Here is a 27,492-nt window from a genome sequence, read left to right on the forward strand (position 1 = left end):
GGTGCCTTCCGAACCGGTCTCTTTTACGAGGTCCCGAGCCAAGCCCCGCCTCACTTGCCAGCCTTCGGATCGTCATTGGGCGAGAAGTCTCCGCGCTACGAGTACGTGAACGAATCAGACCTCGCCAACGAGTTTGAGCCAATGAGAGAGGCCCCTGTCAGCACAAAGCCAGCACTAGAGGCCGAGACCCGCCCCGCCCCTCTCCTGGAGTTGCGTCATAGTGGGTGGCCATCTTGACTAGGGGCAGAGGCTGCGGCTTCTCGCCCGTACGGCGGCCATGTTTGGTGCGAGCCCTCGGCCTTTAAAGGACCAGCTGACGCCGGCCTTCCTCCAGCCCTGACACCTCCACTCTCAGAGCGCCCCGCCCCTCGGGAGCAGCTGAGCGACCGTTAGCCCCTGGACGCGCGTGCGCCGCGCCACGCCACGCCACGCCACGCCAGAGGGACGCGACGAGCGCTAAAGAGCGCGACGGGGAGAGAGTGGTTCAGTCGGTGGAGGCAGGAGGAAGGAGTAGAACCCGGCCGTGGGTCGGAGCTGAGCCGGGTGAGCGCCGGAGCTTGGCCTGGCGGAGGCGGGTGAGGCCGGGGCGGAGCTTGCAGGCGGGGGGGGGGGGGGGGGGGGGTTCGAGAGGCCCGGGGCTGACACGTGGCGGGCGGGGAGGGTGGGGGGGGGGGGACGGCATCCGCGGCGGGAGCACGGCCTGGGCAAAGGCGCCGTTCCCGGGCTTCTACTCTCCGGTATAGGGGGGCTGCTGCCCGCCCCGGTCCCACCTATCCATTTGCTCCACGCCGTTATCGGCTCCGTGATACCGGGGCACGATCCACGTGTTAACTTTTCGGGGTCCGTTCGCGGCTCTGGTGACGCCTGTTTTACAGAGGGGGGATACTGAGGCAGACGGAGGTGATGGAACTCGATTCCGTGACCAGTTCTCTCCTGGTGATGGGGAGCTCCCTCCCTGGTCAGTGAGAGGTGGGGGAGCCAGTGATGAGGGGCCCATGGCGACGTCAGCCTAGGGAGTGGCCCCTACCCCGAGCCGGGCCGCGAGAGTTGACTGGGGTCTTTTACACCGTGGAAAGAATTCTTCCCATTTTACCGGTGAAGAAACAGATGGGGGTTGGAGGAGACCACTGGTAGTGCTGCCCAAACGTCTGCCAGTTCTTGGTCCTCTTTAGCGAAGGTTTTTAAAGGCTCCTGGTACGTGTTAATTTTTTGAAATAGCACTTCTTTGAAATCTTATTTTTTCCATTTTCGAAAATCCACTTGCCAAAGATGGGTGAACTTTTAAAGCTTTTGTAAAAGTGCACTGCAATCCCGTGGCTGTATCATAGTTTGCCATCCTTCAGATCACCAGCAAGTGGCTCAGGACAAAGCATTTGTTAAGTGCCTACTGTTTGCCAAACACCGGGCCTTCTAGTGATGGAGATGCAAAGAAAAGCTAAATAACAAAAAACAGCCCCTGCCCCTAGGGATAGAAGGTGGGGTTTTAGTTGGAACTTAAAGGAAGCCAGGGAGGTCAGTTAGTGGGAGCAGAGGAGGGAGAGCATTCCATGCATGGGCGATGGCCAGAGAAAGTGCCCAGAGCCTAAAGATGGACACAGCCAGGAGACCAGTGTCCTGGGATTGAAGAGTATGTGGTAGGGAGTGAGGTGTAAGAAGACTGGAAAGTTAGGAGGGGGCAATGAGGAACAGAAGATTTTGTATTTGATCCTGGAGGCCAAAGGGAACTACTGAGTTTAGGGGTGTGCTGTAGGAAAATCACTTTAGCATTTGATTGGATAATAGACTGGAGTAGGGAGAGACTGGAGCTAGGCAGACCTCCCAGCACCTATTGCAGTAATCCAGGAATGAGGTGATGAGGGCTCAGCACCAGGGTTGGGGGCAGGATCAGAGGAGAGAAGGGGGCTACACTGGGGAGATGTTGCAGAGGTGAAATTGAAGACAGATGCTGCAGAGAAGTTGCAGAGGCGAAATGGACAAGAGAGAAGTTGCAGAAGTGAAATGGGCGAGAGAAGTTGCAGAGGCGAAATGGACAAGAGAGAAGTTGCAGAGGCGAAATGGACAGGCCTTGACACCAGAGTTTTAAACTCTCAAAAAAAAAAAAAGAGAAAGAAAGAAAAGCAAGAATACCTTGGTATGACTTATGCTTAGGATAGCCATGCTTAGCTCTGAGGGCTCCCTCCTTAATTTTTTAAGCACTCAGTATTTAATAATTCACCCCAGACTTGTACCAAGGAACACCAATCTGTAGTAACCAGGACCTCCCTTTTTAAAGACTGGAGCTTCCTCGATGCCTCTCCCATCACCTGGTTCTCCTTTGTGCCATAATTTCCCAAAGATTGCTTCCACTTTTTGTCATCCCATTTCTCCATTGTTGGTCTCTAACCCAGCCATCTGGGAGGATTCTAATGGGTCTAGGGAAGACTTTAGCTATGTTTGTGACAAGCTGTGGAATGGCTTTCCTTCCCATTTCCTTGCAGCTTGGCAGAGTGAAAAGAATACACAGCTCAGAGTTGGAAGACTTGGTTTCAAGTCTTGGCTCTTTTTATTTACTAGCTCTTGACCAGGGGCAAGTTGCTTGACCTCTATGAGTTTCAGTTTCCCCATCTGTAAAATGGAGCTAATAGTGTTTACACTGTCCACCTCTTGGGGCAGTCAGAAAGGGAGTTATATCAATGTCAGTTTTGTTATTTTAACATTCTTAGTCACAAGGTGACCATGGCATATCCCATCACATTTCCCTGTGTTGCTAGCACTTTGCTTTTTGTTATCTCCCGTGTCACAGCCCCATCTCCAAGAAAAACCCTTCAAGACGGTGATGCTTACTGCCCTCTGGTATTTGAGTCTAATTGGCTTCAGATACTGAAGAATTTTTTTCCATTTAGTAGAAAATAATTGAACAGACTCTCAAGTCAGTCATTATTGCTCTGCTGTGTGATTCTTAAGATGGTGTTTGCCATTTAGAAATATGCCTTTGGTTTTTCTCCTCACCTCATACTGAAACAGTCCCCAAGGTTAGAAGCAGCTTATTATTCTGTGAATAAGGCAAAAGGGTGACACAATTCCTCTGATCTCCAGTCTTATTTCTCTAAAGTTATTTTCAGCTGTTTGTAATCACAGCAATGACAAGAATGTTCAAAGAGCCACCATCTGTCTACAAAGACCCTCTCTGTGGAGCCACATTAAAGTGCTCTCCCTAGTTAGAGCAGTGTGTGGCTATTGCTAGATGTGGGTCTTCTAGAATGGTTTTTAAGTCATTCTCTGTGGCCTGTGACCCCAATTCACAAATGAAAGGTTCCTCCATGAGCAGCAGGACTGGGAAAATTTTTATTTGGGGGTGAGAGGAAGCAGAAGGACAGTAGTGGTCAGTGTAGAACATCCCCTCAGACATTCCTAGAGAGAGGGAGCTTTTCACACCCTTTTGCCCAAGGCCACAAGCTCATGGAAGCCACTGGATGGGCAGGCTCTAGTCCCTAGGAGCCCTTTATCACTTATAGTCAGGGAGATGGAACTTTCTCTGGACTCCACTGGTTGTTTTTATTCTTGGAATGCCCTTGGGATGGGATACCAGGCCCCGTGTTCCCGGCAGGTGAGTAGAGCCGAACAGAAGAGGGGAAGAGTGCTCACAGGGCTTTCCTCCCAAAGAGCAGGATTCTGGAAGAGACCAAGGAGAGCCTTGGCTGTTCCTATTTCAGCTGATCTCCATCTGATGACAAGAGCAGAGGGGAAGGAGCTGGTCTTAATCACAGGCCACTGAGGGTGTCGGTGAGTCCTTGCCCTTTCCCCATCCTGTGCCTGCATCACTTCTGGGATCTAGATAGGTGTATGTAGACCTTGAGCCACACTGGCTGTTTGGGTCTGAGATCAAGAGCTGCAGCTGTTCTAGTGCTGTCACGTTAGGTGAGCTCTCTGGCTTATTGTGTAAAGTGTCCAAATTGGACTATATCCAGTGACAGCTGAGGAGTGAGCATCCTCTGAATGGTGTTCAAATCACGCTGGGCTTTTATTTATTAATTTTTGCATTCTGTTTACTCAGAAGTGTAAATCTCAGGTTTTGAGGTTGAAGTTTCTCTCCCTGGGATGACAGGTAGATCAAATGGAAGACAGTGCCTTAGGTCAGGAGCCAGGAAAAAGGAGTTCACACTGTAACCTGATTTTTAGCATTTTTCCTTTGGTGTTTTCCCAAAACAGGGCCTTTTTCTCTCCTCCTTCCCAAAACCTAGAAGGGCAGAGCTGGGATAGCACCACTAGCTGGCTCAGGCTCCCAGAGTGGGGCTTGCCAACATTAGTATGGCCACTAAGAGACAAGCCAAACAGCAGCCCCTCCTGCTCCTCCTGTTCATTGCTGTTGCCTTCATCCACCTCGCTGCCTGTCCCTATGCCAAGGTGGAAGAGAGCTTCAACCTGCAGGCCATCCATGACCTCCTCTATCACCGCTGGGACCTGGACAAGGCGAGTGGACCACTGGGGAAGAGGGAGCCCTCCAGACGCCTGGGGAGTCTCCCCCTGCAATGGCACCATTTGCAAATGCCCTGCTTGGTAACGGTGTCCCCTTTCTTTGTAGTATGATCATCACGAGTTTCCTGGCGTCGTCCCAAGGACGTTTCTTGGGCCAATCTTAATCGCAGCTTTTTCCAGCCCTGCGATCTATGTGCTGTCCATGTTGGAAATGTCCAAATTTTATTCTCAGCTGATAGGTAAGGAGCCTTGAAGGTGCAGGAGAAGCTGTCCTCCCACCACCAGAAACTCCCTTCTTTTGGAATCTGAGGCACAGGCGCTGACCCCTGCCCGTGTGCTCAAAGAACCTGCCACTCTGACAAATGGCCAGTCAGGAGGCAGTTCTGCTGCTTGTCCTCTCTGAATGTGGTGAATTGTAGGCTTCCAGGGCTCTTGACTGGCCAGCCAGGGAAGGGGCAGCCTTTTTTGGTGGAGCACTGACTTCTTTGTCTTCTGCTGAGCAGAAAGAGGACACTCAGGGCATTGCCCAACAGTGTTTTTATTCTAAAACGAGCACATGGCTTTATTACCCATCCTAGAATATCCTCCATGTTGGTGAATGGGCTGAAGATGGAGCTAGCCCTGGGCCTCCCTCCTTCCCTCCCTCTGGGTTGGCTGAAGCAAGTTATGTTTAGCTGGGACACCAGCCCTTGTAGCAGGTAGACCAGCAAGACCAACCAAGGAAACGCTTTTGGCCTGTTTGATTTCATGGTCTCTTTAATTACTGACTTAGCCTAAGGGTTTGGATACCTTGGTTCTCTGCCGCTGTTCACCTTTTGACAAGCGATTCCTCAGATGGGCTGCTAAAATAATTTCTACATAATAGATTTGAAGTGAGTGTACTGGAGAGATCTCTCAGACAGCCTCAACAAATGGCCAGAAAGTCCCTGCTTGATGGGCTACCTCCAGGGAAACATGGAAGGAAGCCCCCTGGGGCCTAGTGACCCCCAGAACCCTGGTGCCAGCTGCATACCCTGGCAAGCCTAGTGGTCTCAGGCAGTTTGGAATCCTTGTGTATACATTAAGGACCCTCCCCTATAAAGTAAGGGGCTTTTGTGAGTCATGTTTGAGGGCCTCCCTCCTCCCAATCAGCCATTGAGGTCGATCCTTGAGAGCTTTATTTCATTGGCTTCCAAAAAAAGATGAATTTTTTTCTAGGTGCGGTAAATCCCTGATATAAAGAGATCTTTGTAGATCAGGCTTGTCTGTACTGTGGGCTCTCCACAGCCCCACTTTGTCCCAGGTAGGCACCCCTGGGGCAGCCTTATGAGGGTATACGTAGCAGTATAGGACTGGGCATTCACAATTTGAGATCCCCAGCTTCTGCCTCTTAGCAGTGTTGCTGTATTCATGTGAGAACTATCTGCGTTTAATATGCCCTGGGTGGCACCTGTGGACTAGCATCTGACTTCCCAGAGACCCCCCCACAGGTGGAGTGGCCATGATGGCTATGCTGGGGTCAGCCCTGGACCACCTGCCCCTTTTCACCCTCCTGTTGCCTACAGGCTCTTTGCAATGCTCACCTACTTGTATTGCAGAAACAGTGTCAGGTCTTTGAAGATCCCCTGTTGTCCAACCCCTTCCTCCTACCTGTGAGGAAGCTGAGACGCAGCCAGCAGAAGGGATAGACCTGCATGTCAGAGCTAGAACTCTGAGCCTGGGCAGGACTGTAGCTTCAGAATTGGTGCAGACTTAACCTCTGATGCTGCTGGTGAGAAAAAACCAGAGGGATTGGGGTTTAAGGCATTTAAGGTCAGAGTTGGACTCTGGCTCTCAGCCCAGGCCTCACCTGATCATTGTTTGGACTCTCCTGGCTCCAAGTAAATGTGAATAATAATTGTTTCTGTTTTGACCAGAAACCCTGAGGGTCTTCCTCACCCAAATTTAATTTTTTTTTTTTGACTAGATAAAAGAGGCCATTCTTTGCCTCATTTCTTACCTAGCCTTACTCACTGAATGGGTGCTGCCTCAGACAAAATGAGACCTGGGAAAGACCTTAGTTTAAAAAGCCCAAGGTTCCCACACTGCATCTGGGCCATCTCCAGTCATTCTGCCCAGATGACTCCAGAGGAGAAAGTGAGGCTGATGACCACCTTCCCTCACTTAAATATAATTCACTTGCAAATCATGGCATCACTTCCCGGATGTCATAGTCCTCTTGGAGAAGGAAGGACAAGGTACCACCACCACCACCACAAAGCACTGAAGCATTTTTATCTCAAGAAAAGCAGCATGTGGCAGTGCTCTCCTCTGCCATGTCCGTTTTTTAAAACTGCATTTAGACTCAGTAAATGGGTGTTACAAGCCATTGTGTCCCCAGGTGACTAGTGGAGACAAGCCAGTGGGGGCTTGTCCAGCTTCTTCCACAAGGGCCATTCATGCTGATTCTGTTGTGGCCTTGGATGAGATTTAAAGAGCTAACAACCTGTTGTACCACAGATTTTCCGGTGTCCTGTGGGGCACTGGCCTAGCACCTACCTGCCTGGTGTTTGTGAAGATTTATTATAGGGTGCTCCATCAGTGGAGACCACCCATGTGCCCAGTGATGGGGGGCTTAGTTGAGTCAGCTTGGGGAGTGCGTGTCAGGCTCATGGCCACAGTGTCAGGCAGCCAGTGGAAAAGGTCTGATGGCTCTGAATCATGTGTTGCTAGAGATTCAGGAGAATGAGAAACCACCTGGAAGGAAGGTTTTCTGGAGGGGGTAGTGTTGGTTAGATTTTGGCAGGTGCAGATTAGGGTAAGCCTTGGATATGCCAGAGGTGTCACATAGTTCAGAGTCTGATCTCCTGAAAGGCAGCACAGACACCTGGCACCAGGTATATTCCTGAGTCACAGAAGACCATGTGGTATATTAGAATGAATTAGGTTGAAAATTATATAGATCAAAGGTTGAACCAAAAACCCTGAGAAAGTGCAGCTGCAGGCCCCTGGCCCCATTTATCACAGAGGTAGGGGGCTGCAGGTGTGAAATATTGCCTGTGTGGTGGCAGAACAGATGGACTTTTAGCTGTAGTTACAGAGGAGCAAATGAATCTGAATGCAAACCATAGTGGGTGCGCAGTGTGAGCCAGGAGAGACTTTCTCCCATGACAGCAGGAAGAGCTGGGGGGCTCTGAGCAGTGGCAAGACTGGGAGAAAATGTAGATGACAGAGAGATGGACAGGCTGGCAGGGGGGAAGTCTAAACAAAAGGCAGCAAGGGGATGTGTGCTAGAGATGTCCCCAGAGGTGATCGAGCAGCCTGATTTAGGGGAAAGGGAATACTGGGGACAGTGCCCAGCTGGTAACTTGCATGCACAGGGACTTGAGGCTTCCCCAGCCAGTGCAGATGGCCACATTGGCCACCTTTGGGGTCCTTACCCTGACACGCTCCCTGAGTTACGCGCCATCACAGCGTTCCAGTCCTGCCTTCAGCTGTGCTTCAAGAAGCCAGGTCTGGTCAACAGCTGGAGGATGAGCTGTCCTGCTGTCTGACCCCCCTCTCCTGGGCAAATGACTCCCCCTCCCAGACCTGGCTGGGAGCTGTCTGTATAGATGGGGGTTGAGGTGATTGGTTTCCCTGTGGACGGAGCACTGAGCAGGGAGCCTAAGAGAGGCCTGGCTTGGTGGCCAGCTTTGCCACTTTCCCTTGGTATGGCAGCCTTCCTTGGGTGCATCATCAGTGGCCTCCCTTCATAGGACCAAGCACTGTAGGTGGGTCACCCTCCTAGAGTTGCTCTGGCTGCGCAGAGGATGAGGTCAATTTGCTGCTTGGAAGCCTGCCCCTCTGGGTGTTGAGGCCTGGTCCTCAGCCTCTGGGAGTGTAGATGCCTTCCTGATGAGCTGCTGATTAGGGCGGTTTTCTTTTCTCTCCCCTTCCCCCCAGTCAGAGGTGTCCTGGGGCTTGGTGTCATCTACGGACTCTGGAAGCTGCAGAAGGAAGTGCGCCGGCAGCTGGGTGCCACTGTAGCTACCACTTTTTGCCTCATCACAGCCTCCCAGTTCCATTTGATGTTCTACTGCACAAGAACTCTGCCCAACGTGTTTGCACTGCCCATAGGTATGGGGGTGCAGGTGGGGCCTGGAGAAGGTAGACAGAAGTAGGAGGCTGTCAGGCCACTGAGTCAGACTCTGTCCAACCCAGGACCACCGGGAGGGCCCCAGCTCTGGCCCTGACTTGGGCTGGCCTGGGAGACACCACTGGGCATTGCTGCTTCCCGGGCTCTGCCCACTCTTAGGTCCTTCTGGGTTGTAACTCTCTGGGGCTTTCTGTGTCCTGGCCCCAGGACAGCGACCTTGAGTGTCCACCCACTGTCCTATCTCTGCAGTGCTGCTGGCCCTGACGGCCTGGATGCAGCAGAAGCGCACACGCTTCATCTGGCTCTCAGCGCTTGCCATCATCGTCTTCAGGTCCGAGTTGTGTATCTTCCTCGGCCTCATGCTGCTGTTGACCTTGTTAAGCAGAAAAGTCACGCTCCTGAAAGTCCTGTGTCATGCCATCCCTGCTGGCATTGTCTGCCTGGGTGAGTACGTGTGCCATGTCTGCCTTCACCCCATCACTCGGTGCATATGCCTGGGACTGACCCTCCTTTCCAGGCGTTGGATGAGGGTCGCCCATATAGAGGCCTGGCCTCTTGGTTGTCCTTTCTCTGTCTGAGCACCTGGGTCCCTTCTGGACACTGACCTCCAAGGCATCTAGTCAGGGGCCAGGTCTCATCAGGTCTGAGAATGGCTTCCTCAGAGGCATCACAGTCACCTTCTCGTTGATCCCCTCTGTAAACCCTCTTCCTGCACAGCCCTCAGAGGAATCTCGCCCAAGCCCTTGGGGGTTGCCCCTGCTCCCAAGTCTTTGGGGTTGCGAGCCTAGCCTCCACCTGCCCAGGTGTCCCTTGGTGGCATCCCCCCTTGCTCACTGTGTTCTAGGTCCCTTGGCTTAGAACCTTAGTGCCCATCTCAGGGCCCCTGGCCTTTCCCTAAGGGCTCCCACCTGCCTGGACGTCTCCTGGCCAGCTTTCTCTACACATGTGTGGCATCCCTGAGTAGAGCATCATCTTCTCATGGGCAGATGTTTTTCCATTGTCCTGGCACCCTTTAGTGCCTTTGTAGGTGACCTAGGAGTTTCCTGGAACCTGAAAGGATTGTATCTTTGTGGGTTCCCAGAGGCAGTGGCCTCTCAGGCCACAGGGCTGTGGCTGGTCACCTCACTGAAGACCTGTTCTTTCTCCTTTTCTAGGACTGACGGTTGCTGTGGATTCCATGTTCTGGCGCTGTGTTCTGTGGCCAGAGGGCCAGGTGCTTTGGTACAATACGATTCTGAATAAAAGTTCAGACTGGGGTGTATCCTTTAAGCCCGTGGGGTCTAGGCCTCTGTGCCACTGGAGAGTGGACATCACAGTCTGTGGCTCCCGTCATCAGGAACTTGTCCACAGGTGGAAAATCTCAGCCATTCCCCTGGGCTCCACCCAGGTGGTAACTAAGGGGCCTTGTCCACGAGCTCTGCTCTACCTGTCCCTCAGACTCCTGGGTTCACGGAGCCTGCTGGGCACCAGAGCTGCCCTACCCCAGGCCCAAAGAGTTTGGTCAGACTGGAGGAAGAAAAGGTCCTCCATTACCAGGCAGTGATGGCCAGGCTCCTGCTGCCGCGCAGATCAGAGCTGGCCTGAGCATGAATAGGGGCCCTTCCCCTTAGCCCCTCAGGGTGTCCTACTGCTGGGGCTTCTGACTGGCCCAGTGAGGCCTGGGGGTGGGGCTGGAGGCGCTCTGCACGCCTGCCTTGTGCCATCCGCCCTCTCTCCTTGACTGCTGATCCGCACAGACCTCACCCTTCCTCTGGTACTTCTACTCCGCCCTGCCCCGGGCTCTGGGCTGCAGCATCTTCTTCGTGCCCCTGGGCTTGTGGGATCGCAGGACCCGGCTGCTGCTCCTGCCCGCGCTGGGCTTCATCTTCCTCTATTCCTTCCTTCCCCACAAAGAGCTACGCTTCATCATGTATACCTTCCCAGTCCTCAACATTGTGGCCGCCAAAGGCTGTTCTCGCATGTGAGTGTGACATGACTGGCCATGCTCTTGGGGCTGGGCCAAGGGGCCGCATCTGTCTGTCCATGTCTGGGGGGGATTCTGGGAAATGTGGGGCCTTTCTAGAGATGCATCAAACAGTGACGTTTTTAAGAGAAACCATGGTGTGCAGCTGAATTGTTAACGGGGACTCAGTGGAGGTGATTTAGGTGCCTCTTTAGTTACCTAATCGGGTTCCGAATCTGCCTGATCTGCATCCACATGGAACCCTCTGGAAGGATTTTTATTTCTGGGACCCTTTTCTCCATGGGCAACCATTTCATGAGTTCACCTGCATGCCCGCCAACCAACATGTCTCCATTCTGGCCCCTCCCCCATCTCTCTAAGAAAGGTATCCAGGAGAAGATGGGAATTCTGGAGCAGCCTTGGGAGGGAGAGAGTCTCTCCAGAGCACCTGGGCCATGCCCTGCCCTGTGGTGCCCCAGCCACACCCCTGCTAGCGGGAGCCAATTCCTCCTGCTCTTTCAGGTTAAACAACTACAGGAAGTCTTGGCTGTATAAGCTGGGCTCCCTACTGGTGGCGGCTCATCTCCTGGTAAATGCCACATACTCAGCAACATCTCTTTATGTCTCCCACTTCAACTACCCTGGAGGAGTGGCCATCCAGAAGCTCCATGAGTTGGTGTCCCCCAAAACAGGTAGGTGAATTGTCAAATGGAGGAGAGCATGGCAAGAGGGAACAGGGCAGGGGCAGAAGAGTGGGGCCACATGCTCTCAGGGTGATCCTTACCCACCGCCTCTCCTGTTTCCTCCCAGATGTGGCACTTCATATTGATGTGGCTGCTGCGCAGACGGGCGTCTCTCGATTTTTAGAGGTCAACGATGACTGGAAGTATGTATGCCACCAGGGGTCATGGGGTCAGGTGTGGAGGCCACAGTCAAAGGCAGAGCTGGGATTTGAACCCAGGTTCCTGGCCCTGCTATGGAACGTGGTCTCTGTTCATCAGAGGGAGTTCTATTTTATGACTAATTCATGGCTGCTTAAATAGTGACTGCAGATGCAGTGGAAGGCTACCTAGTTGCCATCTCCCCTGCTCTGGCTGGTGGGTAAGCAGGCAGGTAGTGCTGTCCAGGGGTGTAGTGGGGGGTTGTCGTCCCAGGCTCTCCCCCTCTGCTCTCCCAGGTATGATAAGAGGGAAGGTCTGCAGCCTGGGGCGGGGCCCATGATGTCCTACACACACCTGCTCTTGGAGATGGACCCTGCACAGCTGTCCCACTACCAGAACACCCACCGCGTGCTGGCCAACATCGTAGGCACCACGGGCGTGAAGCTGAACCTCACCAAACTACCTCCCTTTGACCTGAACTTGAAAACCAAGCTGGTGCTTTTGGAGAGACTGCTCAGGCCTTCCTGAAGGGCAGCCGTGCCCAGAGTGCCAGCCCCTCCCCTGCTGACCACACCCTGGTGGCCATGGTGGATGGGAGGCTCGGGAACTGGCCTCCTTTGCTCTCTCCCTGGGCAGGGCCTGTCCACATATCTGCAATAAAACCTTTTCAGAATAATGCAGAGCCTCTGGTAGGGTCTTAGGGCCTATGGCTCCCTCCTAGGCAAGGGGGGCTTCCCTTTCTGTGAACCTCGGCTGAGCAGGCCTGCCAGCAATCCTGGAGGGCCTCTCCCTTCTCCCCTAACTCACACTCATGGGGAGCTAACCCCAGGGAGCCAGGGTCTGTCTTCGTGATGGTGACCTCGCTGAGTATGACTCAGGGGACGTCAGCATCTCGACTGAGCAGTGAAACTTGTACCATGCCAAAGTCCAAAGTAAAGGAATTTTCTTACCTGGTGTCTGCAGAGGGTTTTGTGGCTTCTGGTCTGTGTGTTGCAGTGGGGGGAAGGTAAGCCAGACCCAGGGGTCTGAGCCAGTGTCTGCAGGGCCCTCCTGACCTCCTGTTTGATGCCTTGGTGTAAGTAGCCCAAGAAAATAGAGGTGTGATAGAGAAGCTGGGGGCAAGTGGGGACCCTTGTGAGAAGGGCTGGGCAAGGGTCAGCCCTGTGGGAACAGAGGAGGAAGCCCCAGAAGACCCTGGGGGACATGGGCTCCCAGTTATCCCTGCTGCAGAAAAGCAAGATCTTTGATGACCCCTGTGCAGGAACTGGGGTGGTCATCCAGCCATCTGCAGGACTTAACTTGACTCTAGAGGTCAAAATAGAGCAGCCTACCCACATTGCAGGGGCAGGCTGTCTTCCTAGTGCTGACCCAGATCCAAGGATGTTTCTTGAAAGGGTCCTGATGAGAGGGGGTTGAAGGCCTGGGTAGTGAGGGGTACCACACTCCAGGGTGATACTGAGGGAACCTGCTCTGACCTGCCCTAGGGAAGTGGTCAGTGATGAGCTGTGGTCACTCTCTAGCCCTTCTGGGGCTTGTCTGCAGTGCCCTAGTGGGCTTTGATATCTTTCCTGGTCTATGGAGTGTGTGGACCAAAGAGTCGGAGGAGTGCAGGGTGAAGGGTCTACTCCACACCAAGCTAGCACTGGGGCCTGGGAGGAGACCCTAGAGCTCTGGAGAGGTCAGCCAGGTGAGTCTGGAAAGGAGCCAACGTGAGCAAAGGGGCAGTAGAGTGAATAGGACACGTGGCCTCACGTGGCTGTGGATGCACCTGTCTCTGCCATGGGAGACGGATGTTGGGGTTGGTCCTTCCCTGGGTACTTGGAGGCGATGCAGCTCCTCAAGGGCAGGTCTCCCCAGGTAGAATACCCTGTGGCTTTCTGAAGGTTTTTCTTACAAAGGCAAAGGGGGAGAATGAGCCCCCACTGGGTCTGAGGCCAGTGGAGAGAACAGGACTTGCATCCAGGCTATGCCATCAACAACAGGCTGATCAGGCAGCTGATCAGCCCCCTAGACCTCGGTTTGCTCATCTGTGATTCTGTGTGATATGCCAGGTCTCCAGCTCTGGACCCTGTAGAAGTGGAGCCTTGGCCTCTGAAGATCCCTGACCATCTCCTCAACGGGACCTGGGCCTGCTGGATCTAAGCTCGTGGGGCAGTGTGCATCAAGTGCTTACTGTGTGCCAGGCACTGTGCTAAGTGCCTGGAAACAAAAATAGGCCAAAGATAGGCCCTGCCCTTGAAGCATGTACAATCTAAGAGGGAGGTCTGTGAGGGGCCAGCACACATCCAGGGACAGCAGCCAGGACAAGAAGGCTTTGTGATGTGGAGGGCAGGGTTCTTGTTCTCATAAGGGGGCCTCTGTGACATGGGGGGAGGGGCAGGATACATGACCCAAAGAAATGGGAGGCATCATCACCAGCATTCATACGGTGCTCGGAGATTTACCAAACGCTTCACAAATACTATGTTACTGCATCCTCTTAACAGCTCTGGGAGCCAAGCACTTGTATGGGTCTGTTTCTGAAGCAGGCAGAAAAGAGGGGACTTTCCCAGGATAGTCACAGTCAATAAGGGTTGGGCTGGGTTTGAACTCAGTGCATCAACTTCTGGTCTAGTTTCCTGTCTGGTTCACTGCACAACCACCTGCCTCTGGGTGCTGGCATTGAATTACTAAGGGAGAAAGTGGAACCTTGCCCCTGGCCTGGAGGCACTCAAAGCCCAAGTGGGGATACCAACCTCTGACAAAAGGAAATCCAGAATGAAAATGTGCCTAATGCTGCACCTGTACCTATGAGCAAGGTGCTGTTTTGGGAGGCCATGGAGATCAAAGAATTCCCCACCAGACTTTTCGAGATTGCTAAGGGGAGGATGTGAGCTGAGCCTTCAACTGGCAGGCAAAGAGGGTGATGAGGGCGGGAGTTAACTTCAAACTGGGGAATTACCCCAGGGGGAAAGGATGAGATTGTTTGGGATAATAAGCAGGCAGGAGGGAGACTGATAATCGTTCCCCAATCATTACATACCCCTGTGCTGGGGAAAGGCTCACAAAAGCCTCTCCCAGTAAGAAAACCGTCTCTTTCTATTTCTCAGGAGTCAGATCCATGATTTTCCCACCAAGCCTTCCATAGTGTCCCCATTCCCTGAAAGCGGTGTCTCCTCCAGCACAGCCCTCCTCTGGGTCTCGGGTTATCATTGCTGTTAGCACTCTATGTCTTCACTTCTTTATGCCGTTATCCTGGACTGTGATGAGTCCTCGTGTGGTACCTCCACCATCCCTGGGAGAAAAGATGTTTTTGTGTTTCCCCTTTTCCATCCGTTGTGTTTTGGTTTATCCTTGATTGCCCTCAGAACGACTTGGCTTAGTGGACCTCTTGTCAAGCTTTTGCACCATGTCTTCTTCCTGTTATTCCCTCTTTAACGAGGTCATGCTAATCTGCGTCCATCATCCCCTTCTGGGAGGCCTGACAAGTTTATGCTTCAGGTAAGTGTGCCTCCTCGCTGCTGTGTCTCTGCTTGGCAATGAGATCATCAGATGTTTGCTGCTGGAAATGGGTTTCTAGACTCTAACCTCCTTGCTGTGATAGCTGATTGATGCCAATTAAACTCCTTAGGAAATGGCCAGAGACTGTGAATGTCCATTCTTGCCTCCATTTCTCCCTTTTCAACAAGAGCTTGTTTAAGGAGATCAGGGTGGACAGGTGTCCCGTAGGTTCTGACTTGATTCTGACTTTGATCTTTTCTCTAGCCAGGTGGCGTTCTGACTGTACATGCTGACAACGGATTCAGAAATGACTCCCACATTGGTTCCTTGTCTGTAGAAATAGGATCCATTTCATTTTCATGATGTCACTTGGTTATGTCCAGTAATTCTCAGCTCCCTTCTCGAGAACCCACAAGGGATCCTGTGGCTTCTGGAGAGTCTCTAGGCCTTGAACTTTTTGTCTCTTCCCCCAAGCAGTGTGTGGACCAAGACAGACAGGAAGCTGGCATAGGAGGCCAAGATGAACGACATCCTCAGGTACCAGCAGCAAATACCACTAACCACCTACTGTGAGCCAGACACTGTGCATGGCACTAAGTCTTGCCCTCAAGGACTTTGCACTCTATCAGGGGTACAGTACATGCACATGCGAGTATATACAAAACACATTCCCATATACGAGACAATCAGGGAAGGCGGGAAAGGCTGGAGGAATTAGAAAAAATTCTCCTGTAGAACATAATACTTGGGCTGAGCTTTGGGGGAAGTCACAGACTGTAAGAGGTAATGAGGAAAAAGGGATGCCTGGGGTTGGTCTGCACAAGGACAGAGAGTCATGGGGGAGGAACAGGAGGCCAGTGTGGCCACAGCATAGAGGATACAAAAGGGATAAAAGTATAACAAACCAAGGGAAGTAGGGTGGCAGCCAAGTTGTGGGAAGTCTTAAATTCCAAAGAGGAATGTCTGTTTGGCCACAGAGGTGATAATAATAGTGAATTTTACATAGCGCCTTCAAGTTGGCATGTACTTTACCAATTTTATCTTGCTGAATCTCTTACAACAATCCTAGGAGGTTGAATATTATGATTCCAATTCTACAGATGGAGAAACTGAGACAGATGGGTGCGGTGACTTGTCCAGGGTCACACAGCTAGTTTGAACTCCCATCTTTCTGATTCCAGGTCTAGTGCTATCCATTGTACCACCCAGCCACCTCCAATAGGCAATAGGGAGTCATTGGACTTGACTGAGTAGAGGAGAGAGGAGTCCAAACCCGTGCTTTTAAAAAATCACCTTGGCTTTAGGTTAGCTACTGCTGCCAATACCAATGACATAAGTCCAAATCTTCTGTCCTTTCACAGGTCACAAGGGAGAAGAGAGAAAGAAATCTTCCCCAACCCACAATTCATTCTTTGTCAAGGGTGTGGCTGAGACTGCCCCACTCCTAGGCTGGTCTGCTGCACCCAGAAAGCCAGGACCCACAGGGCATGGCTGATTATCTTTGACAAAGAACAGACCTTTCCAGGCCTGGCCTCTTCTGCATTCTTTCATTTGGTGAGCAAGTGCTGCCCCCCACCCAAACTCAACAAGGAAAGACTTGTTTTTTCCTAGTTTATATTGATTAATTCAAGGAAGGTCCCCAGAAACTGACCATGCTAAGTAAACATTGTAGATTGACTGATTCAGTGACTGATAGATGGCATTTTCTACATTCTCATCTGATACGTGACGGTCTATGAGCATCAATTACATACATTTGGGTCGAGGAGGGTGGAATGCTAGAGATTGTAGACCATCTGGACAAAGAGGAAATGAATGTGTTTAAGAACCATCAGGATGCTGGTATAGGATAGGATACAACAGTGACCCACAACGTCAGCTGCTCAGATGGAATGGGAGCTCTCCCAAAACAAGAGCCACTAGTTAACTGCCCAATTCACTGTAACCACAATTTCATTTTTTAAATGGTGTAGGAATCCAGAAAGGGGAAACTATTCCAGATTTGAGTCTCACATGAAAGACTTGGAGGAGAGGGACCACTCCCTTGTGATCGAGGGGAATTGTGATCAAGGGGAGGAAAAGTAGGCATGGTCTGATATATACCCAAGATCGAGGAGAAAACATCAAAGATTGAGAGGGAAAGAGGCATCAAAATTATACAGGGAAAGTCGGTCCAGACTCTCAAGATTCTAATTCTGAAAGGCCAAAGGAAACAATTCTGATGATGAGGAAAAAAGAGACCCAGTGTGGATACCATGGGGACATACCAACACATGATAGGCAAAAAAGATGGTAAAGAGGGACTTAATCCTATATAGTGCTGGGACAGAGAAGATGGGAAGGGTCAATGCTGGATAAATTATGGAGAGACAAGCACAAGAAATGCATTGCTGATGGAACTGTCAATGGGTACAACCATAAAGTGGCAAAATTGGCCCATAACCTTTAGCTCGGAGATTCCACTGCTAGGTACAAATCCCAAGTAGGTTGCTGATAAAAAAAAAAAAAGGCTCCAAATACACTGAAAATATTTTTTACGTTAGAACTGAAAACAAGGTAGATGGCCATAGATTGTAGAATAGCTAAACAGATTATAGTACATGAATGTGATGGAAAATTACTGTGCTGTAAGAAGTGACAAACACAGTAACAACAGAAGCCCAGAAAGACATTATGAACTGATAGAAAGTGAAGCAAGCACAGCCAAGGCTATATACAGGGGCCACAACCATCTCGACTACATGTCATGTCTCTAGAGGTGAGGGTCTGCACAAGTGGAACACTGTATACATGTCAGGATTTTGTTTGATTTTTTTGGCTTCATTGAATGATTTTACTGAAAGATTTTCTCTTCCTGCTTTTTTTTTTTTTTGCTATAAGGAATGATTTTATGGGGAAATCTAATCAATCTAAAAATTTAAAAATATTGATAAAGTCTATTTTAAAGATACCATCAGGAGTCCTAAAACTCAAAATGAGCTGAGGGAAAGTAGGGACAAGGGAAATTAGAACATCAACAAACAAGGGTGGTCTTATTTTTTGTTGTTTTTAAAGTTCTCCTGGAAAAAAGAGGAGCACCAAGAACGGCAGGGGTGGATGAGGTGGGAGCTCACAGCACAGAGTGGACAGAGCCGCTTTTTGCTTTGGTTTTTTTGTCACCAAGGAGATAAGAGATAGCAAATGTATGAGAGCCAGCTGATCCTGACCAGAACGTGTCCAGCTGCCCCAGATGAGGCCGAGTCACTGGGCCAGGATGAATGCCTTCTTCAGGACTGAACGACTTCAGCTGTGGCGGGATGACCTGGTGTCAGTAATAGCCAGAAGACTGCAGAGAATGAGCGTCACAAGGCCAAGAAAGGGCAAATATAAGGTGAGGAAGAAAATAAAGAGTCCAAATTATAGGTCAGTGAGTCAGACTTGTACTGACAGGTGGCTAAGGAACTTCTGAGAAAGAGCTGTTTACAGAGGCTAAACCTGGAGTCTGGAAGACCCGAGTTCAAATGTAACCTCAAACATTTAGTAGGTCTGTGACCTGGGCGAGTTACTTAAGCTCACTGTAAAATGCAGATAATCTCCCTCTCAGGATTGTTGTGAAGATTAAATATTTGTAAAGCACTTAACACAAGGAGAGCATGTAGTAGGTGCCATATAAATTCTTGCTTCTGTTTATGTGTTTTACAAAGAGCCACCATGGCTTTGCCAAGAACAGATCATACCAGAATATTCATTTTCTTTTCTGACAGGATAACTAAGCTGTCTCAGTCAAAGGAATATAGATACAGCTTACCTAGATCTTAGATAAATGCAGCATTGGGTAAAGTAGCTTACACTATGCCTCTGAGACAGACAGAGATGCAGATTAGGTGATAGGGTGGTTAAATCCATTCTGAACTGATTCAATGGCTGGACTCGATGAGTAGCTATTAATGTTGAAATGCCAACACGGCTCTGGTGAACTACCCCAGGGATGTATAATTACACATTACACTTCCAAGTCTCCAGGAAAAATGTTAAAGACAGAGATGGCATGCCTCCCATATTTACTCATGCTCACCCAGTGGTTGAGCGGGTCAGAATCCTAACAGACTTGACTAATTACCTCAGGAAAAAGAAATTCAGTTATGCCAACAAAGTGATTAAAATGAAAAGATGAAATTCAAAAGGAGTGAAGCATTAAGGGGTTCAAAAATTATCTCCCCAAGTATATGATAGGGGAGGCTCGGTTAGACATGTTTGTCTGAAAAAGCAGAGTTTTCATGGACTGCAAGTCCAGTGAGTCACAATGTGGTGAGACATCCCAAGGCACCACTGTGACGTCCATTAAGAAGCACTGCTTCCAGGCTCGTCCCTGGAAAGGCCTGTTCTAGTCAGACCCCATCGGGAAACTTGTGTCGGGCTGCCACAACTTAGGAGAGCCATCCATCAACTGGATGGTCTCTCCAGAGGGCAGTGACAGGAATTGGAAAACCATTAAGCCTGGAGGTGGGGGTGGGGACAGCAGGAGTCTTCTAGCAGAACCAGGAGGAAAACCTGGAATAATGGATGGTAGCCCTCAGATTGTAGTAGCTGGCTCCCTCGCTGGAGGTCTGGGAGCCGAAGCTGGATGACCACTTGGGTTTCCTCGAGGTATATACTGGAGTAGATGGCCACTAAGGTCCCTTCCACCTGGAGTTTTGTCTCTGAACTGAGTAGGGGGACCTTGGGAGGTCAGTAATAACTATGTAAAATAGTTATTATTATTATGTAAGTGTAAAATATTACATTTTTTTTTGGCAGAGGAAGGGGGGGTGTCTTAAAAAGTTTTTTAAATTTCTTATTCTATTGTTAAGTCTCTTCTTGGTGGGCTCAATTGACAGGAACCCACTAAGTGCCTCTGCCCTCAACACCAACCTAAGCTAGGGGACCACTGAGGTGGGCTGAGCCAGGCTAGCTGGCTCCGAGCGGCACAATCTTCTACTTCGGGGGTCTCCATTCCCTTTCTTGGACTGGCTTAGATTTCCCAGACATCTGCAGTTGTCCAGCTAATGGAGTCTAGGGTGCTTGGTAGCCAGCTGCTATCTGCAGGATTGTGACTTGGTCCATAGCCCATCCCAGTGTCTCTGTGACATGGAGGTTATGTGGTAAAATGGCAGATGCCAAACTACTGGACAGAATGGGTGAGGAAGGCTCCACCAGGAAGGCTCCCGTGAAGCCCCCAGGCCAAGTGTACACTTGTGAACTGCACCTTAACCTGGTCCTCATCCCCTGCCTGCCCAATCAGACTATATTTCCTTAGAGGGAGCCTCTGCCTGGGTGGAACCCTTCTGCACAATACCAATTCCAGATCATTTTTTAAACACAAATGTAAGTTTTAGGTCTTCTTGAAATTGGTTTGCTTTATGGAGGGGATGTTGGCTGCATACCCCAAGTTGTTTCCTCATGCTTGTATTTACTGAGGTAGGTAGTTCACTTTCCCTTCCTCTTCAGGAGAGAGAGAAGGGTCAGTTTTCTGACCCCACCCCCAGGAATGCCACAGTATGGAGGCAGACCATGACCCCTCACAGCCAAATCTCCCACTACAACTCCAGTCATCAGCTCCAACCTTGTCACAATGAATGAACAGGGGGAGAGAAGGGAAGAGGACACACAGAGACACTCCTTTCCATACTGTGTTGGAACTTTGTTGTTGCACCCTAAGAAACCATGACATGAGGAACTCGGAGAAACTTAGGAAAACCTGTATGCATCGATGCAGACTGCAGTAAGTAAAATCAGGAGAACAATTTACTCAGTGACCATAATAAAATGAACACATTAAAATGGTGCAAAATCCAGACTACTTGCAGTGATTAATCTTGGTCAAAGGAGAAAGCATCCCACTACGAGGGTGCAAGTTGCACACACTGTCAAGACACGCTCACTAAGTCTGCTGGGATTTGCTCAAATTTTTGTGTTACGAGAAAGGATTTCTCCAGGTAAGGATACAATTGGGAAGTGATTCAGGTGGTTTAAAAAGTTCCCTGTGCTGACTATACTTGTGCTAGAAGGGAAGATTGGTAAATAACATTTTTTTTAATGGTATTGGCGAAACAAACAAACAAAAAATACTGGGAAGGAAAAGGTTCCACATGTACAGAACTACAGCAGCTTTTTGCGGTGACAGAACTGGGAACAAAGGGGACCTGATCATATGGATGTGCTGTGAGAACTGAAGGATGGTTTCAGAGAAACCTGGGAAGATGCATGTGAATGAGCAGAAGTAGAAGAGCACCATCAAGACAGACAATGCTGAAAGATGGCCTCTCTGCAAGAGGCTAGAGCTGCAAACATCACCTCACCGTGTGGTCTGGGAGCTGCTGCCAAACCTGAGCCTTTCTGTAAGGAGGGCTTTGCGGGGGGAATCCTATTGTGGATTTCCCTCCTCCTATGCAGATGAGCTGCTTGCTGCCACCTGGGTCATGAAGGGGCAGGAATGACCAAGGTGGGTGCCAGAAGCAGACCTTAATCAGTCTTCTGATTTGGAAAGGAAAGGTCAGCTCCTGACCCATCACGCCACACTGCTTCTATGCTTCCAAAGTGAAACACTCTGGAATGCTCCCAGGACAGGGTGATGTGAGTGTTTGCCTAATCACAGCCCAGCTCATGCTGCTCTGGCCCCTTTTCTCACTACAGTCAGCCAACATTGTTCCCCCACCACAGGGCTCCTGACTTCTACCTTCCTGCATCATCTGCTCTGGTGGGTCAGGAAGGTGGATGAGGGAACTTATTACAAATGTGTAAATAGGAATCAACAGGGTCTGAGAGAAGGCTTGTGGATCTCCGAATGAAGTACACGTTTTGGTCCATGCTTTTTATACCATCCAATTTTAACTATTCAGAGACCTTTTTTACTTCCTTTTTGGTATTCAGTTCTGTTCCCCATTGGTGAAGTTAAATGGCTTTCTACCAAATGAGTGAGGTGTTACTTAATTTTTAAAAAATAAACAACACATCTGTAGAAACTTTAAAGGAACCAAAGAGTCACCGCCACAAAGCTGTGAATGCCATTTGATTCTATGTGATGCCAACGCAGGCTCCAGACCCCAGAAAGCCCTCCTTCTAAGTGAGGAGTTACCTGGTTCAGGATTTACAAAAGACCAAACACACCTGTCCCTGAGGAAGGGCATCCTTGCCCAGATCTCCCCAGCACTGGGCACAGCCAGCTAACAGCAATGGTAACTGACTGCGTGGCTTACTGAGTTTCAATCTGGAATCAAGTGAGACTTTGATAGGATATAATAATTAGGTTATACAAATTGTTTGTACTTAAAAATAAAAGTCAGGGTTCACCAGCACTAGAAAATTGCAAATAAAATGTTTAATTTCAGAAACTGAGTTCACCATTTATAAATACACTAAAACATAGTAAATGCAAAAATTAGATTAGGCAAAGGTACAGTATTTTAACAAAACTACAACTTTTCTAAAAGTTCATAGGCAAATGAGTGACTTATTACCCCCCAGATATTTCATCTAAAAACTGAAATGAGAAATTGACCCCTTTTCTAGATGTTAAAACAAAAATAATATTGAGAACATACTGTCCAAAGAAAACCTGACTACTTTTACTTTATTCTGATGTCTTAGGATTCTAAAATCTCCCACGTGCCTGCTGAATCATCCCTAGGTACATTTAAAAAGACTAAGCAGTGCTCCACGTCTATAAGGCTATTCTTGTGAAGGGAATACAGTAATCAGTTTTCTACAACAGATTCTTATGCGTTCAATCGACTTGGGAACCAATGTTTGATCTGACACCAGGAGCCTCGTAGCTTGGATACACAAAATGGATTTTAAAGGCTTCACAATCAATTAACTGAACTTCTGCTGCAGATTTCTTGCCATCTTATGCACTGTTAAATAACATAAGCATGAATTCACAAACCTTGGTGAAAATACCAAGCAGCTTATATAAATACTCAGAATATTTCTGAAGTTCGAGGACAATGTAAAACCTGAATAAGAAACAAACACAAAAAACAAACACAAAAACCAATGGGAAGTTTCTTTAGAGATCCCTGTATAACAGATATTCCATAATACCTCTAACTTTAGTTGCATGTCCGAATGCTAAAAATCTAGTACTAGTAAGCGGCTCTCCCCGTCTGGTTTGTTTGTGCCTTCTGAGCACCTGAGAGCAAGAGGTCAACAACTGCTCAGGAAAGAATGGCTTTGACCTCCACTTTTGAAAGCCAGCTTTCACTGGACAGCTCCCAAAACTGCTCTGCTGCCATAAAGAGCAAAACTGAACTAAAATACAGTACCTGGTTCATGGTTTTTACATAATTGAATAAAAAAAAACAAACTAGAGTCAAACTGTGTACATCTCTCTCTTTTTTGCCATTCTATTAAAACAAATGACTGACACCCCCTAAAAGTTTACAGTTATGGATTAAAACCTAATAATCATATTTTATAATCTGACAAGACAGACTCTACCTAGTGTGGACTTCTTAAAAAACATATATACACCATCTGGCCTGAAGAACTATGGATAAGGCACATGTAGACATTGGATTGAAAGCTGGAGAGTCGCGCTAACCTTGGAATCAGGGTCACTGATTGGATGTCGTACATGGCCCCTATGTGAAACGACTCAACCATCCCAGTCACAAAGACAGTGAATGTCCCATAGACGTCAATCGCTTGAACCTGGCAGCTTGTTCATTCATTTCAATACTGAAAGTATATTAAGGGAAGATTGACTTTCAAAAAGATCAGTTTTTCAAAGTGTTCCATCATCAGCCTGGACTGGCTAAAGCTGCTGTTTTCATTAGATGTGTTGTGGAACAGTCTTTCTGAAGGGACGGTGCTTGGGGGACAGCCCAAGAACCTGACGGCCAGCTTGGCCAGGGGTGGCCAGGACGACTTCTTTAAATTCCAGTAAGTTAGGGGGTCACAGTTGTGTTCGAGCACCTCTTCCTCCAAGTAGGCAAGCACCATTTCTTCTGGCAGCTTTGTCTTGTCTTTTAGATCTTTTTTTTTAAGCTTGGCCATAAGTGACCAGAGGCTGTCCTCTCCGACAGAGTTTGTAGATGGTGAACCTATATCACACCCATTGGAAACAGGTTGATCATCTGAGGTAGAACTCAATATTTCTAGTTCCCTGATTAAATCTTGCTTGTACTGTTCAGCCTCCTCTTCTGTAAATAAGGAAGCTTTATAACGAGGGTCCAAAAGTGTAGCAAAAATGTACCTTGGGTCATGAAGGGTAGAGGATAATCTACTTACCATTGCTTCTTTCAAAGACTTCAACATGGTGTCAATGCCCATTGTTTCCTCGAATAACATTTCTATTTTCCTATTGAGAATGTGGATCATTGGGATGACCTGGCTCAGCGTGGACATGTGTGTGCTCATCTCCCGACTTGCAGCCTCGAAGGGCTTCAGGGCGTGGCACACAGACTGCATGACTTCCCACTGGTCACAGCTAATCTGTTCCCGGAAGCTGCATTCAATGGACATCTCATCAATCGCCCTCTTCTGTTCAATGAGGCGCTCGAGCATGTGAAAGGACGTGCTCCATTTGGATGGGACATCTTGAATGAGATGGTGCGGAGGCAGCTCATATTCTTTCTGCAACTCGGCAAGTTTCTCTTTTGCCTTTGCTGACCGATGCACCCGCTCACAGATTTTCCTCGCAATGCTAAGTAAGTTCTGAACCATCCTCTGACTTTTAATAGCCTCATTGACAATCAGATTAATTGTGTGACCAAAACATGGCACGCTGGAGTGCTCCCCTTCATTTAATGTTTTCCCAATGCTCTGATTATCAGTTACGGTAATCCCAATCTGAAGGCCAACAGAAGTGACCCAGGCTTCCCACCAACATTCCAGCTGCTTCTGAACACTGACCCCACTGTAGTCACAATCCACCTGGGACACATTTAAAAGTGCGGAGCAGTGGTAGTCTTCACAATGGGGCCGGACTGACGACTCGAATGTGACCCAGTGTGCAGTGAGGGTGAGATACTCCCGAGTCTGGCTACTCATCCAGATCCCAGAGGTGAAATGGATCACGCCACTCTCGGCTTCTTTAAGATGGGAAACGATGATCTGCTTCACATTATCATACATATCTGGGATTGCAGTTCTAGAAAAGTAAGATGGCGCAGGTAAAGAATATTGAGGTTGCAAGTATTCAAGCAGCCTGTTAAAGCCAATATTGTCTACAAAAGAATATGGCTGAAGGTCAAGTGCAATCATTTCTGCTACAAGACTTGTGATTTTTTTGGCAACTGGGTGAGAGTCAGAAAACTTTTCATTGGTTTCATCCAAGGATGATGATCCTAGTAACTCTGTGCTCAGGGGCACACGTATCTCTGCAGCAGAGGGCAACACTGTCTCTGAGGCATCATTTTTCAGCACGTTGCTATGAAACCGTTGTAAATGTCTTAGAAGGCAACTGGTACCCAAATTGGTTGGCTTCTTCCCCCTGCTTATTGTACGTCCACAGTGCAAACATACTACTTTTGTTGAGTCTGCTGAACAAATTGAAAAATGATTCCACAGTTTTGAGGTCTTTTTGCTATTAACAGGAAAGATCACTTGATTATCATTCGTAACCATCGTTGGCAAGTCAGTCAATTTAGAAGAGGAACATTCTGCAGAAGCCAAAGTGGCATAAGGAGAATTTGCCAAACTAGCGTCAATAAAGCTCTTTTGGTTCCCAATCACTTCCGGGTGACGCCTATACAGATGCCTCATCAAACAACTTGTACCAACATCTCCCTTTTTCCCACGACTAATCATACAACTACAATATCTGCAGACTGCTTTCAAATTGTCTGTGGGAGACAGCGAAAAATGATGCCAAACTTCTGACTTCAGTCTTTTCATTATCTTTTTATTTTGTTGAAAAACAGTGCCTGGCTCAAATATTAAGGTACTCAATCCATCCCCCTGCTTCTCAGGAGAAGACACCAAGGATGCTTCCCCTACATCATCAGAAGATGATAGAACAGACACATCTTCCATTAAAGCATCTCCAGGATTGAGATGAGAATGGATTTCTTCCACTAGCCTATCAGGAGAAGAGGAAGCTGAAGGTGATTCTTTCACCAACTTCCCTGGAGAAGATGCCACGGAATTCAAATCTCCCTCTGAGGGCAGTAAAGAAGGCAACAGAGTTGGAGGAGCAGAATAAAGGGGTGGTATGCTTGTCCCACCTCCATTCTCTTGCAGAACAATGGAACGATGGGCTCTCCACATGTGCCTTATCAAACAGCTTGTTCCCAGGTCTTTGCCATTCTTTCCTCTACTAAATTCATTCATGCAGTGTATGCAGACAGCTTTCGAATTATCTAAAGGAGACAAATAAAAATGTTTCCAGACAGCAGACCTTCTCCTGGAACCTGAAGTGCTCTTTGGGACTGCAACAGTCTTTTCTGCTACGTTCTCCACAGCTTCATCATACTGGGCACCGGGCAGGTGTGGAGATGAGCCCACCAGTGCTTCTTCTTTGCTGCACTTCTCTGAGATGGACAAGTCGGATGACATTTCTTCAGAAGAAATGATTGAGCCGGATTCCTCCATCACGCGGTCTGGGGAGGGCATCTTGGCAGTGATCTTCTTGACCAGTTTTATAGGTGACAACACAGTGCTCAGGTCGCCGACGTCTGCAGGCTGTGGAGGGAGGAGTAAGGATGGAGATGGAAAGGAGGCGATACTGGGCATACTCCCATTTTCCTGAATGAGCACAGTAGGGTGCGCCCTTCGCACGTGTCTCATCAGGCAGCTTGTACTCAGGTCCTTCTCGTTTTTACCCCGACTGAATTCCTTCATACAGTACATACATATTGCTTTAGTGCTATCCCGAGGAGAAATAAAGAAATGATTCCAAGCTGGAGACTTTTTCCTGGAGCTTATGTTTCTGCTGGAAAGGAGACTCTGCGCCACGGCTTCCATTGCCACATCGTACAGTGTGCTGCTATACTGTGAAAATAAAGAGCCATAATCCTCCTCATTGTCAGGAGAAGAATATTTCCCAGGGTGACGACTGCTACAGTTTTTTCCTTTGAATTCTGCTTGTTCATCACTACTATCTGTTTGTCTCACATCCTCTTGCTCACTTTTAAAATTCATTCTTTCCGAACTATGGTTAGTTATGTTATCTTCAGGTTCTACTTTGAAATTGATTTTATCTAACACAAAACTGTTATCCACTTTTGGACATGTTTCTTGATTCTTATCCATGATTGATAGTGATTATTCTGGCTGTATCATTGCACGGTAATAACTTAGGAGTAAAACTGGATCCAAAGACCTGAGTTTGTGCAAAAGCACAAACATCCAATCTTCAGTCTTTTATAATGTGGCCATTTTTGCAAAAAGGATTCATTGTCAACTTTTACTAAAAACTTGCAGGCATAACTCATAAAACCCTCTAAGTCTCTTTAAGAGCCTAAGTCGCTGTTCTGAGCTTCTTGAATACTAAATGTTCCATGTTGTGAACATAAATGTGAGCAGTGATGGTTCAGCTTCTCTTCTCAAAGTCAGAATCCCATTCATCTTGAAAAATGTAAACATGATCCTTTTGTATCACCTGTAAATAACAGATGAAATCAAATTAAATACTAAATTGAGTCAAATATTAAAATCTCGATCCCACCACAAATGTA

At 48.6% G+C, this 27,492-nt stretch overlaps 2 protein-coding genes across 18 annotated transcripts in view; one reads left to right on the top strand and one right to left on the bottom strand.

Moving 5' to 3' along the window:
• Positions 1 to 219: 219 nt before the first annotated feature.
• Positions 220 to 12,323, top strand: ALG12 (ALG12 alpha-1,6-mannosyltransferase). 9 transcript variants are annotated; one of them, XM_072596539.1, is made up of 11 exons: positions 220 to 575; positions 3,643 to 3,762; positions 4,189 to 4,449; positions 4,562 to 4,694; positions 8,359 to 8,532; positions 8,801 to 8,995; positions 9,706 to 9,809; positions 10,288 to 10,511; positions 11,016 to 11,185; positions 11,304 to 11,379; positions 11,671 to 12,323. In XM_072596539.1, exons 3-11 carry the CDS (start codon positions 4,288 to 4,290, stop codon positions 11,900 to 11,902), a joined length of 1,470 nt encoding a protein of 489 aa, XP_072452640.1. In that variant the 5' UTR covers positions 220 to 575; positions 3,643 to 3,762; positions 4,189 to 4,287; the 3' UTR covers positions 11,903 to 12,323. The 9 variants fall into 9 exon arrangements, with proteins under 9 accessions (XP_072452640.1, XP_072452639.1, XP_072452644.1 ...); XM_072596538.1 differs by having other exon boundaries at positions 325 to 575; positions 3,648 to 3,762; XM_072596543.1 differs by having other exon boundaries at positions 325 to 575; positions 3,693 to 3,762.
• Positions 12,324 to 22,171: 9,848 nt separating this feature from the next.
• ZBED4 (zinc finger BED-type containing 4) overlaps positions 22,172 to 27,492 on the bottom strand; it is a 41,936-nt gene continuing 36,615 nt past the window's right edge. For all 9 annotated transcript variants that reach the window (XM_072596534.1, XM_072596535.1, XM_072596529.1 and 6 more), the window contains one exon: positions 22,172 to 27,416. In XM_072596534.1, coding sequence (XP_072452635.1) covers positions 23,546 to 27,067 — 3,522 coding nt within the window. In that variant the 5' untranslated portion in view covers positions 27,068 to 27,416 and the 3' untranslated portion in view covers positions 22,172 to 23,545. The remainder of the gene's footprint in view (positions 27,417 to 27,492) is intronic.

Source organism: Notamacropus eugenii, chromosome 3 (assembly GCF_028372415.1).
Source record: "Notamacropus eugenii isolate mMacEug1 chromosome 3, mMacEug1.pri_v2, whole genome shotgun sequence".
Taxonomy (NCBI): domain Eukaryota; kingdom Metazoa; phylum Chordata; class Mammalia; order Diprotodontia; family Macropodidae; genus Notamacropus; species Notamacropus eugenii.

Coding starts and splice junctions, on each gene's coding strand:
- ALG12 (XM_072596539.1), top strand. CDS start 4,288: ATGGCCACTAAGAGACAAGCCAAACAGCAGCCCCTCCTGCTCCTCCTG. Junction 4,450..4,561: donor ACCGCTGGGACCTGGACAAG/GCGAGTGGACCA, acceptor CTTTCTTTGTAG/TATGATCATCACGAGTTTCC. Junction 11,380..11,670: donor GAGGTCAACGATGACTGGAA/GTATGTATGCCA, acceptor CTGCTCTCCCAG/GTATGATAAGAGGGAAGGTC.